This window comes from Hylobates moloch, unplaced genomic scaffold (assembly GCF_009828535.3).
Source record: "Hylobates moloch isolate HMO894 unplaced genomic scaffold, HMol_V3 SCAFFOLD_5, whole genome shotgun sequence".
NCBI lineage: Eukaryota > Metazoa > Chordata > Mammalia > Primates > Hylobatidae > Hylobates > Hylobates moloch.
This window is the reverse complement of record NW_026652280.1, coordinates 90,733,764-90,745,916: the sequence shown is the minus strand read 5'-3', so window position 1 is coordinate 90,745,916 and position 12,153 is coordinate 90,733,764. Positions and strand designations below refer to the sequence as shown.

The 12,153-nt window shown below is 44.7% G+C and overlaps 1 protein-coding gene across 6 annotated transcripts in view; it reads right to left on the bottom strand.

The window, feature by feature from the left end:
* Window positions 1–12,153, bottom strand: part of NAP1L4 (nucleosome assembly protein 1 like 4) — a 49,284-nt gene that overhangs the window by 2,037 nt on the left and 35,094 nt on the right. For 5 of the 6 annotated variants that reach the window (XM_058439067.1, XM_058439068.1, XM_058439066.1 and 2 more), the window contains 4 exons: window positions 9,249–9,271; window positions 8,027–8,146; window positions 5,265–5,294; window positions 4,745–4,801 (listed from right to left, as the gene is read on the bottom strand). In XM_058439067.1, the coding sequence (XP_058295050.1) occupies window positions 4,745–4,801; window positions 5,265–5,294; window positions 8,027–8,146; window positions 9,249–9,271 (230 nt within the window). Of the gene's footprint in view, window positions 1–2,725; window positions 2,764–4,744; window positions 4,802–5,264; window positions 5,295–8,026; window positions 8,147–9,248; window positions 9,272–12,153 lie in introns of all 6 variants that reach the window. The other variant, XM_058439065.1, reaches the window with a different exon arrangement.

The window sequence follows — 12,153 nt, the reverse complement described above, 5'->3', positions numbered from 1 at the left end:
AGATTACAAATTGCTCTTAATCCAGCGTACCTATGGAACCTAAGAACTTGTACTGTATGGGGCAAAAAGATCCCTGGGTTACCATAAATGACATCTTCCATGGTATAAGGTGAGGCTACAGTTCATTCTTTTGGAAACCACATTTAAGGGATGGCCAAAAAAATATGTATAAGATGCAAAAAACAAAATCAATAACCTTGAACCCTGGTCTAAGCTCCCAATCTCAGCCACCCCACAGGCTGCCCAAAAAGCCTGGCTGAGACAAAACGAGGCTGACCAAAAACCCTCGCCATGTCAATCTGACATTCAAGGGTAGACCGAAGGTGGCCCAGTGCAGTGGCCAAGAGCACTGCGCCATTGGCCTTAGGAGTGTGGGGGATGCAGGGTGCCCCGAGCCGGAGCAGTGAGAGGAGGAGTGGGACAAACAGTGTGCCTCCACCAAGGGACTCGCCTAGAAAATGGGAGGTCAGTAAAGGAGCTGTGCAGGGACGGGGAAGACTGGGGCTGGTAACAAGGTGAGAGACTCCATCTTTATGTACATTTAAATAATGCAAATACTATGTCATGTCATACACAGGATTTTATAATTTATCCTACCACAGATTGAGCATCCCAAATCCCAAATCTGAGATACTCCAAAATCTGGAACCCAAGACAAAGAAAATGCTCACAGGAGGATTCCAGATTTGGAATGCTCAACCAGAAATAAATCTAAATTATCCTAAGTTGCAGAAATGATGTAATAAGTATTTTCAACCACGAGAATGTAGTATTCATCTGTTCTAAATAAAACCAATATACTGGGTGAAGACTGCTAGAGGGAATAGAGTCCGCATAGAACAGACTCTCAAGACCGGTGTCATGACCCAGTGCCTTGTTGGAGGGGAGTAGGCCATGCACCTGACTCTGGGAAAAGCTGCCTCCCTTGTGCCTTGAGGGCACAGCCCCCTCTGAGAAGGCAGGCAGCACGTGGCCCACCCTTGCCAGGCTTTGGTGCTCACACAGCACACTGGAGCTTCTGCAAGTGACTGACAGGAGTTTTAGAAGTGAATTTTACGTATGAGAGACACCAATTGTTTTTAGCTTGTGATACATGCCGGAAAAAAAAAAAAAAAAAACTACACCTAAACTCCCAAACTGAAGCATCCTTTATCTCATGTCACAAATTTTAATGATGGTTGAGTCATTAATCGATGCTAAGATTATCAAGCGAGGAGGAGCTGGCATTTTAAAAGGTACCAACTAATAGGAAAAAAATCTCATCTCTCATGGGACCATTTAAAAGGTGGGGTTTTAACAGATAACACTCGACCTAAGAAAGGCAACAAAGACATGCCACTAAAACACACTCGACCACAGCTGCACTGGCGAAGAAGCCCCAAGTGCCCAGAGCCCTATGGCTGAAGAGGCAGTGGCCTCAGTGTGACACTCCTCGGGGATTGCTGCTGTCACACCCTGCCCTTCTCTTCCAGGGACGCATACTGAAATACGGACAGGTGGCACGCATTGAGGATTCTCTTCAAAAGAGCTGGTGGCGTGAGAGGGGTGGCTTGGGAGGAGTGGGTGAGGGTACAGGTGGAACAAGAGTGGCTAAGTTCTTCAGACATGCGGGGACAACAGGAATTAATGGCAGCTAGACATAATTTTAAACATACAGGCATAGTCTCAAACCTGGCCCTGGAAAACAAAATCGTTCCAAGAGCTGCATCCGCCCTATGTACCATCAGTTTCCCATGAAAGCAGCCTACATGAGAAAGACAGGGAGGCGGTGATGCTAAGACCTCACGGACATGTGGTCTACGGGCCGCCAGGATCATGCTGATGTTCCGTGACGAGACCCTTAAAAACGGAGTGCCTACTTATCCCGGCATGCAGAGGCCCTGCTATGGTTGTGGGGTTCCTCACGGCACCTCTTGTTCCCACCTCTCTGCTTTCTCCCACTACATCCCAAGAGTGCTACGAATGAACAGGTCTCGTCACGGGCAAGGGCCTCTGTCTACTTACGGCCTCCTGTCAGCATTCCAGGACAGGGCAGAGCTACAGGGACTGAAGAAAGTGGGGCGGGAAACAGCTTCCAGGCTTACTGATACTCACTTTCATCTACAACTGGTTCTTGCTTCATTCAACTAGCGCCAACCTCACAACAGTACTTTTTACTGCTGACACCAAAACAGATGCCAGTTAACATTTCAGATAAAAAATGCTGGCGCAGTAAAAGCTGTTACCCCTCTGTGTACCTATTGGTCTGCACAAAACATGAATTCAAAAAGTATAGATATTCAACAGACATGTGTTGGTAATGACAATGGGCCAATTTCAACTGCCTGTGACACAGTGTGTGTTCTGAGCACAGCTGGGACAGCCCAGTGTGTTATGCTCTCTGCAAGGACTGCTTGCTTATGGTGGCCTGTGTGTGCCACCGTGCAGACTGCTGACCATCCAGGGCCCTCTTGATGGAAAGCAGTACCATCAGCAATGAAAATAACACCCAAGTTACATCTTTGCTACTTGGTTAGCAAGAAACACTGGGCTCAGAAAGCAGGGACCAAATCTACGTTTGGTTCATTGATTTTAAAAGTACATGTAACAGACACCTATGTCAAACCTGTGACACAGTGAGTGTACCTGGACAGCAACTCCCTCTTTATTCAAAGTAAAAACAATGCATTGTAAAAAGTATAGATCAGAAGTTTGGAAGTTAGGTATGAATGGAATTCCACCTTACCTAGAAACGTATGAATGATTAACAGACAAAAATTACACCTAAATGGGGAAAAAAATTGAAAGGAACTGTCAGCATGGAAGAAAATGAAATGCACAAAATTATACAGGAGGAAACGGCCACAATTTCTCATGATACAAAAGGGCTGCAAGATACTGAACTCGGGGTGAACAAGTTCAACACTAGATCATACTTTCAAAATGGGCAGAAGCATGATTTTCGCTTCTATCAGACTGCTCCCAATACTAAAACCTCCCTTCCTTCCTCGTTTTCTTTTGCTTGCACAGACTCTAACACTGCCCATCTCTTTGGAAGGTGCATGTGACAGGGACAGCAGGCTTGGCCTTATCCCGGCCGGCCGTCTCTGAACTTCATTCACACCATTAGCCTGAACATGTTTTTAGTCCCTTCTCCCCCAACCAACAAAACCATTTATCAAAGGTCTCATGGGGTGTTAGCATGTGTAATCCACCACATCATGTTCTCTATAATGGCTGGTGAGAATGCTCTTTGAGAAACCTGGGACATGAACAGAGACTCAAGGTTCTCCAAGGTGACAGAAGAAAGCAGAACAAACAACAGAGGGGAGGAAAAGAGAAGCTGAGGCACAGAATACAGGGAGGGGGAGAGACAAGTGCAACAAGGACAGAGGCAGCTGTACACGGAGTCTGAGGAGGTGGCCCTGCCAATTGTCCCCAGTCCTTGCTTTACAACTGCAACCTTGAAAGTGTCCATTCAGCACCCACAAGGCGGAAACACGGCCCAATAAACACACATGGCCCTTGGGTCCATCAGACACCCCGCAGAGCAGTGATGGGCAGCATTTATTCACCCAACGTTGTTCACTGGCTGACTGACAGCCCTCACCTTCCCTGTCCCCACACTGTGATGCACGCAAGGCAGACCCAGGCCTTGATCTCCTACAGCCCTCACCGCCCACCACCACGGTGCTGAGCGCAGGTACACTTTCAGCAGTCCTCCCACATCAACAGGCCAAACTTTAGAAGATGAACATTTCCATGAGCTGATTATTCCCAGAGTAGTCTTTATAAGACACATTCTCAAAAAAGTTTTAAAAGCTCTTCTCCCATCCCTTCCCTGAAGGAACCACAACTGTGAACATGCATTCATGGAAATAGCCAGTTTAAACCAACTGATGACAAAGCCAGGATATCACACTGACAGCTTTTAGTGCACACTCCAAAAAAACAAGGGTAAAAACAAGCAAAAAACGTCTAGTCGGACAGAGACACATTACAAAAACACCAGGTAACGTTAGTATTCTGACAGCCCATAATATACTTAATTTTAAGAGGCAAGTGAACTACACATTTCGTGTTTTTCAAGAGGAAACTCTTATGATGATGTAGGATGACATTTAAGCAGTTCTGATTTTAAAATGTGCCAAATGGTCAAAGTACCTTGATTTAAGTTACTCTGAGACCACAAATAAAAATCTAAATTTGCAGGTAAAATTAATGGGGTTGCCCGCTCATTTTCAACTCAGTTTTCTTTAGTAAACCTTCCCAATTTATTTTAAATTATCTGAGACATATGAGATATCTAGACACATCATCTGGGCATGCTCAGCTCAAGTGCAACTGTCAAATGATGCCCACAATCCCATTATTCTGTTCCTTAACAAAAAGAGCCCCAAAGTCCCTTCTTTGTACCTTTTCCAAACACTCACAAAGAAAAGTTTATTTATATTGTCAGTTAAATCATTACCTTACCTTAAAGAATGAAACATTTGGAAAGTCAAGTTGCTCTACTGAGGAGTCTATGTAAATAGGACACAGCTTGAGACAGCTGGAAAAGCTTCTACTGAATATGTACACTCAACACTCAAATTATATACACAGTGTCTGAATAATCATTCCAGTATTTTTCTGACACATTTTAAACTTTCTAATTAGGAGATAATGAATATTGTTTACACTACTGCCTCAAAGTGGGGAACATTTTTGAAAGTCTAAGACTGCAGCATAATAAGTAGGTCTGGGTGGCCCCTAAGTTACCAACCTTGGGGTTAATTTCTGCATCATCCTCGTCTTCTCCCTCCTCGTCACCTTCCAATTCCTATATTTAAAAAGTGAGAATTAGCTGGAATGACAAGATTTAAACTTTCGTGGCATTCACAATCCACAAACACACGAAGCAAAACACTGCCTTAGACGGAAATCAATTACTGCTACCCACAAGTGACTCATCACTTCCTTTGGACACTTAGAATTATTTCTAGGTATCTTTTTGTTCTCACAGAGAGCCCTAAAAGAAACAAAATTCTGAAAAAGTAGATTTTGTTAAATGATTATTTTCTAAGATACATTTTCATGAACCAACTGCAGGGTCAAAAACGATGGAAACTGTCACAGCATTTGCTATGCATTTCTGCTTAGTGTCTTAAGAACGTTGTTAGAGTCAAAGACAGCATCACAAAAAATGGGTATAACACAGCCCTGTGAGTCCATAACCGTCAAGCAGAGAAAGCCGAAGAAACAACTTCAGGGACTAAGTGGCACCGCATAAACCTGTCTCTTACCTCCTCTTCTCCTTCTTCACCTTCTTCAAACTGGAAAAACACAGAAAAACATTTTAAGGTTTACAAAACATGACAGCAGCCTGCCCAAGACACCAGTCCCATCAAGTGACTCACTGACCAAGCCTAAGAGGAGCAGAAAGTCCAGCCACGCTGCCTGCTGGGCCTCGCTTGGCTGAGGAGCCATTTGCTTGTGTGCAGTGCATCTTAAAAGCATGCCAGGAAATTGAAAGTCACGCAAAACAAAGAATAGGATAGGAAGCTGGTCAGCCAGGGTGTACACCGGACATAGCTGGGAACCTGGCACCACAGCTCTGCCCTGGCTGTTCTCACACCGAGGAGCAGGCACACAGGAAAAGATTTTTGTAAACCGATGAATTTGCTTTCCTTAAATTTTTTACAAGGCTGATCTAACCAGTAGCATAATGTTATTGGATACAGGAGTCTGGGTATCATTTTACATTTCATACAAAGGGAAAAGAAACCTTAGTAGAAATATATTAAAACTTTGGTGTTTAATCTTTAAAGTGATCAATAAGGCGCTCAAAGGCGAACCTCCACCATTAGTCAATTGTCTTGAATCAGTTTCTCCTACATCCAAAGACATCATTGGTCAGACTGAAAATCAAGTTTCAAACATGAGACTTACACCAAAAGCAAAACCACCTTATCACTACTGGTTGCATAACGAGGGTAGTAAACGAAAATGCAGCTTCATTTATCAACATTTCCCGTTTTGTTGAGCTCACACCATGTATTCCTTAGAGCCAACTTCAATGGAACTTAGAAGGATCCTACTGTGCTGGTGTGGAGTTCACACAGTTTGCACAGCCTCCTGGCGCCACGCAGCAGCCAGGATGAGATGTGACTACAATGCAGCGCCCTTTCGCTCTAAGGATCCTAACTGGCATCAGGCAGGGAAAGACTTCTTAATAATCTTCCATTTCAGGTCAGATCCCAACGAGCCTCAAGCAGGCTCCAGGGCCTATTCCAAGGCTCTAAGGACAGCATTTTGCCCTTGAGGGGCTGTGCACAGGGGCTGCTCCAGAGGCATCACCCACCTGGGCAGAGCAGGAGTTGCCATGTGCAGAGAAGACAAGACCAGGGTTCCCACATTCACCTCCTCCTCCAACAACTTTCTAGTGTTAGGGTACAGTCTAGAATGTAACATTAGTAAAACACTTTTTATGCCAACACTTACTGAATCATTGCTCTGTGCCAGGTGCTATGTTAAGGGCTTAACAAGTAACCAGAGTCTTCACCATGAGCTCTACTTACAGCTGAGGAAACTGAAGCTCAAAGAGGTGGTGGAGCTACTAAAGGGAGAATGGGGATGCGAGTCTGAGCAGTCTAATCTGAGCTGGCAGTTCTAGCCTCTGACACTGCTCATCAGTAGTACCTGTGCTGAACGTATTATGAATGAAATGCACATTTACTATAAGCAAATGTGGCACAGTGCTCACCAGTAGCACAGACACTGCATATAAGTAAGCAAATAGCACACATGCATATTCAAGTCCTTTAAACTGACGGGTGTATGATCAAAAAAGTTTCAGATAAGCTTTCCAATGTGTAGCCACTAGCCCTTAGCTCACTATTTAAACTTAAACTAATGTAAATGAAATGTTCAGTTCTTCAGTCTCAGCAGCCATATTTCAAGTCCTCAAGTGGTCAGTCCTACTGTGCTGGACCAAGCAGGCAGAGGACAGTTCCATCAACAGAGAAAGTTCTACTGGAAAGTGCTGGTCTAGAATCCATAAAACTATGTCTTGGCAGCTACCTGACTGTCCATGTTCCCTGACCTGCAACCACCTCCCAGCCTAGGGATGAGCCAGCAAGTTGAGTTTTAGAAGTTAAATGAACAGTCTAAGACCTAACAGCTGATAAAGAGCACGCTGGCCTATTCTCCCCACTGGTGGAACTCAGTACAATGGGAGAGGCGTGAGGAGATGTTGGCCTTTACTGTCACAGGGGGCTAAGGCCCTTGAACCCACCTAAGCTCTTGCCACCCTGTCTGAAGCCCCAACAGACCAGACCTTCTAAGAAAAGAAACCTAGTGCAGCCACAGAACCTAAGAGCTCCACAAGAAAGAGAATATCATCTAGAACATACTTCCAGTAACATTCTATAAAACAAAACTTTATTTTCCACAGATGAAGAAGACTTGAAGCTGCCTGAGCCTTGGTGAGGATGGGAGTTTCTAAGCGGTACTTGGGCTGTGTGCCTGCAAGTTCTGACTGTGGAAGAGCTGGCTTCCCTCAAGCCCAGAAAGGAAAGTGACATGCAATCTTATTGTTTTCTTGGGGAGCACGGGTTTTTTTTTTTTCCTTTTTACCTAGTTAGATAGAAGTTCAGGAATTTCTATTTCTTTTGGGTTGATGAACCCAGGCTAGCATGAGTCCACTGTCAATAAATGTTTGTTGTGGCCAGACCTCCACGAAAGAGATTTTCCCTGTGTTTAGAAGTTCCCTGAAGCTTAGGTTTTTAGAGAACATTGTTGAGTCACTAGGCAGGGCTCACATAGGAAACTGGCAATCACCTCTGAAACTGCCTCGCAGACACCTGCTTTTCCTGCTCTGTTCCTCAGACTTCTCCTCTTCAAGCATATTCCCCCCACAACAAGGGCAGCAGCTTGGACTACATATCTGGCTGATGATGTAATAAAAAGATTAGGCATGGGGGTTTCCCAAGCCACAATTCAGGGCCACTCTGCACCAACAGAGATAAGCACCCAGGTGGAAGCCCCCCTTCCCCGAGCCTCATACATTGTCATCATCCTCTATGGCCTCCCCAGTGAAGTACAGCACAGCCCGCGGGACTATCCGCTCACGGAAAAAGTGTCCAATTTCAAAATCAGAGGCTAATGTGAATTCAGAATCTTCATCCTGAGGAGGAAAAACCCACGTGTTAACTCATTTTAATGGGATAAAAACATTCACTTCACCCCTCTCAGCCAAACCTCAGCCCCTCACTTTTGATTTACTTGACTTAACACACCAAACTCCTGCACTGCTGGGGGACAGCCACTAGACACTCAAAGCCCCTTTAAAACAACTTTAAGTAGCTTTAAAGAGCTACTGAAGCAAAATGGCAGAGAAAGTGGGAAGTGAGGGCCCTATAGCTCCACGACTTGTCCAAACGTGTCACTCAGAGTAGGGGGTATGAGTCTAACATATGGGAAACAGGCAGTATTAAAGCACTACACGTTTGCTACTGAAATCAACATATGAAACACATACTTTTACTTAGATGTGTAATGATTTCAAATTAATCCCAGAGTTTTAGGAAACAAATGGATTTTTTTATTTTTAAGAGACGGGGTCTCATTCTATCACCGAGGTTGGAGTGCAGTCGTGCAATCACAGCTCACTACAGCCTCAAGTCAAGCTCCTGGGCCCCAGCGACCCTGGAACTACACAGCGTACCACCATGTCCAGCTAATGTATTATCTTTTGAGATGAAGTCTTGCTCTGTCGCCCGATGGAATACGGTGGTGCAATCTCAGCTCACTGCAACCTCCTCCTCTCGGGTTCAAGCGATTCTCCTGCTTGAGCCTCCCAAGTAGCTGAGATTACAGGTGCTGCCACCGTGTCCAGCTAATTTTTTTTTTTTGGGGGTATTTTGGGTATTTTAAGCAGAAACGGGGTTTCACCATGTTGACCAGAACATGAACTCCTGACCTCTGGTGATCCACCCACCTTGGCCTCCCAAAGTGCTGGGATTACGGGAGTGAACCACCACATTCGGCCAGCTAATTTATTTGATTTTAATTTTTTGTAGAGATGGGGTTGTGCTATATTGCCCAGGCTGGTCTCAAACTCCTGGACTCATGCAGTCCTCCCACCTCAGCCTCCCAAAGCATTAAGATTACTGGCATACCCAGTACACACACAGCCAGGACTGGACTTTTTTAAACAAGTAGACAAGTAGACATTCACTCAAGAGAGACTTCAATAGGAAAATAAGACTATTAACAACGTATCTTACCAGTGATTCTCCATCCCCGGATGCTAGAAAAAGACAAGACAAAACATATTTAAGTTACAGTGACAACTCTCAGAATTTTAAAGCCCACACAGGAGGAAACTGTGCCGGTAGACAAAATGTAACATTTCTCACCTTGAGGTTTAATAGAAATCCCCAAAGCCTTGCATCTCCTCACAGACATCTTTGCAAGCTCCATCCACCGCTTCTGAAGCTGGCCTGAGTGCCTCTATGCCCCCCTCCCTTCTCCTCCTCCATCATGTGCCATGGGCTGGCACTCAAGCTTGAGAAAATCATTTTGACAGGGTTAATATATTAACAGGAGGAACGGCAAACAGCCCCCAGGCTGTGGCCATTCAGTGCATTTGTGCTTCATGGGGAAATTTAACTCATGTCCTGCAGAACTATACATGATGGTGCAGGAAAGAGAAAGTCCTTAAGCCTTATAAGCTGTGAGTGTTACTAAGGCACTGCAACTCAGTGAGACAGAAACTGCATTTCTATCTGTTTGGAGAGTGCTGAAATGCCCACCAGTGGCCCCCGTAGAGTGGCGCAGCTCCTCAGCAAAAGCTGATGCTCAGACGAGATAAGCACACCAAGACAGACAGGGACTTCTAACCACACTCAATGAAGCCGTGCAACGTTCAAATGGTACACGATCCAACCCCCTGATTTTAGAAACATTTACTACAAGACCCTGACCTTCATCAGGAGTTGAATGTTTACTCTGCTTAGTCTCATACCTGCCTTTTCAATCTTCACTGGGCTCTTCCCTCTGAGTCTCCCTTCCCATTAAGCGGCCACAACCCTGGCAGCACTTGCTGTTTGCTGCTGAGACATGAATGTTGGGTGCGTAAACACCACCCATGAGTGAGGCAGAGTTCCCAAGCCTCAGTGTGCCAGCATCGCCTGGGGTTTTAAGACATGGGTTAGGAACATGGCTGGGTGTCTAAATGCTAGAGCAGCATGCTCCCCAGGGCACTCTGGCCCAGGTCATGAATCAGCACAAGGACTCTGAGCACTCACACTTCTGGACTGGCTTTGTAGTTTTAAGGACAAAGAAGGAGCTGGACTCATTAGCCAATGCCTCCTTCACTTCACACCACAGGAGTCCATTTTGTCTGTTCCTTCACTACCCCATTACCTACTCCGTAGCCATCCTCAATGTTTTTCAAAGCACTTACCATTTGGTATTATGTGTTTGATTACTTTAAAAGTCGCTTTATTGATGGGATTTACATACCATTAAAAGGCATACACTCAATGTACAACTTTATGACTTTCAGTGCGTTTAGAGTTGTGCAACCATCATACCCCTAAAAGTTTTAGAACCTAAAAAAAAAAACAACACTTAAAAATTCCCTTGAGTCCACTATCAACTCCATTTTTATCCTAAAAATTATTTTTAAATCAGTTTTAAGAAAACTTCCTACACAAAGTGATTCTAGAAATTAAAGCCTCCCTTCTTCACGGTGAATTCACAATCTCCAGTATGCCCAACCCAAGTGTCTAAAATGAATCTTCCAAAAAAAGGAAATGTAGTATCTAAATTTATGACTGCTCTCATTCCCCAAACCGTATATATTTGCATCTTCTAGGTTCAAAATCTAATTGCAGAAAATAGGCATCACAATTAAAATAATGGACTGAACTCTGAAGGGTAGCTTGATAAATAAGGGTGCTAAGCTCAGAGACAAAATAAAAAAATCAACCACTCAGACTGGAGAAGAGATCCGCCCTGTGGCCCCACATACAAACACTCACTGATTATCTGCAGCAGGGGCTGGCATCTCTTAACTTCAAATTATGTTTTAGTTCGTGGAAACTAAAGAGAATATGGATATTTTAACACTGACAAGTCGCTTGACCTTCACATTTTCTCACGATTAGGAAATTATATGAAAAAATCCTAAGAAATTTACTCTTAAAATCAATTGGTCAACCTTTACTAGCTCAAAGGTCTCATCTTTATTTTACCACTTAGGAAAATTTTAAAAATAAATAAATAAACAAAAAGAAGCAGCTTCCACGCTGTGATTCTGCCGATGTTTTTCAAAACTGAAAGTCCCAACTACTTGTGTTTCTTACAATATATAAATTCCAAAAAATTCTATCAAATTATGCATAAAAAATTACAAGAAAAGGGGGACTAAGATGATGATCCAAAAGCAGCACAACTAGAACCAGCGTACAGCAGTAACGGGTACCTGGAGAGCAAACCCAGCAGCTCTCCGAGGCTGGGAGTGGCCCCCAGGGGGTGCAAACCACACACAAAAGCGGGGCAGAAATGCCAGCTGGTGGAGAAGGGTGCTCCAGGTGTCCAAGCGAGGAAGCAGCCCAGGTGCAAATACTCGATTCAGTTTTCTTTTTTTTTTTTGAGACGGAGTCTCGCTCTATCACCCAGGCTGGAGTGCAGTGGCGCGATCTCGGCTCACTGCAAGCTCCGCCTCCCGGGTTCACGCCATTCTCCTGCCTCAGCCTCTCCGAGTAGCCGGGACTACAGGCGCCCGCGACCACGCCCGGCTAATTTTTTTTTGTATTTTTAGTAGAGACGGGGTTTCACCGTGGTCTCGATCTCCTGACCTCGTGATCCGCCCGCCTCGGCCTCCCAAAGTGCTGGGATTACAAGCGTGAGCCATCGCGCCCGGCCTCGATTCAGTTTTCTTAAAACAGAACTGCAAGTTTTTGCCTGGGCTGCAGCCAAGCAGAGTAAAGCTCTTCCCTTTCCTGCAGAAGATGACAATCCTACTCTTACTGTCCTAGCTACCTCTGCCCCCCATGATAAACTTGCCAGTGCACCAACAGAACAGCCTGGGACACAGCAGTGTGCCCCTACTGACCACACTTGCCTGAAAAAACAGGACTAAAGTCTCTGGGTGTTAGGAATCTATCAGGTGACCAAAATTAT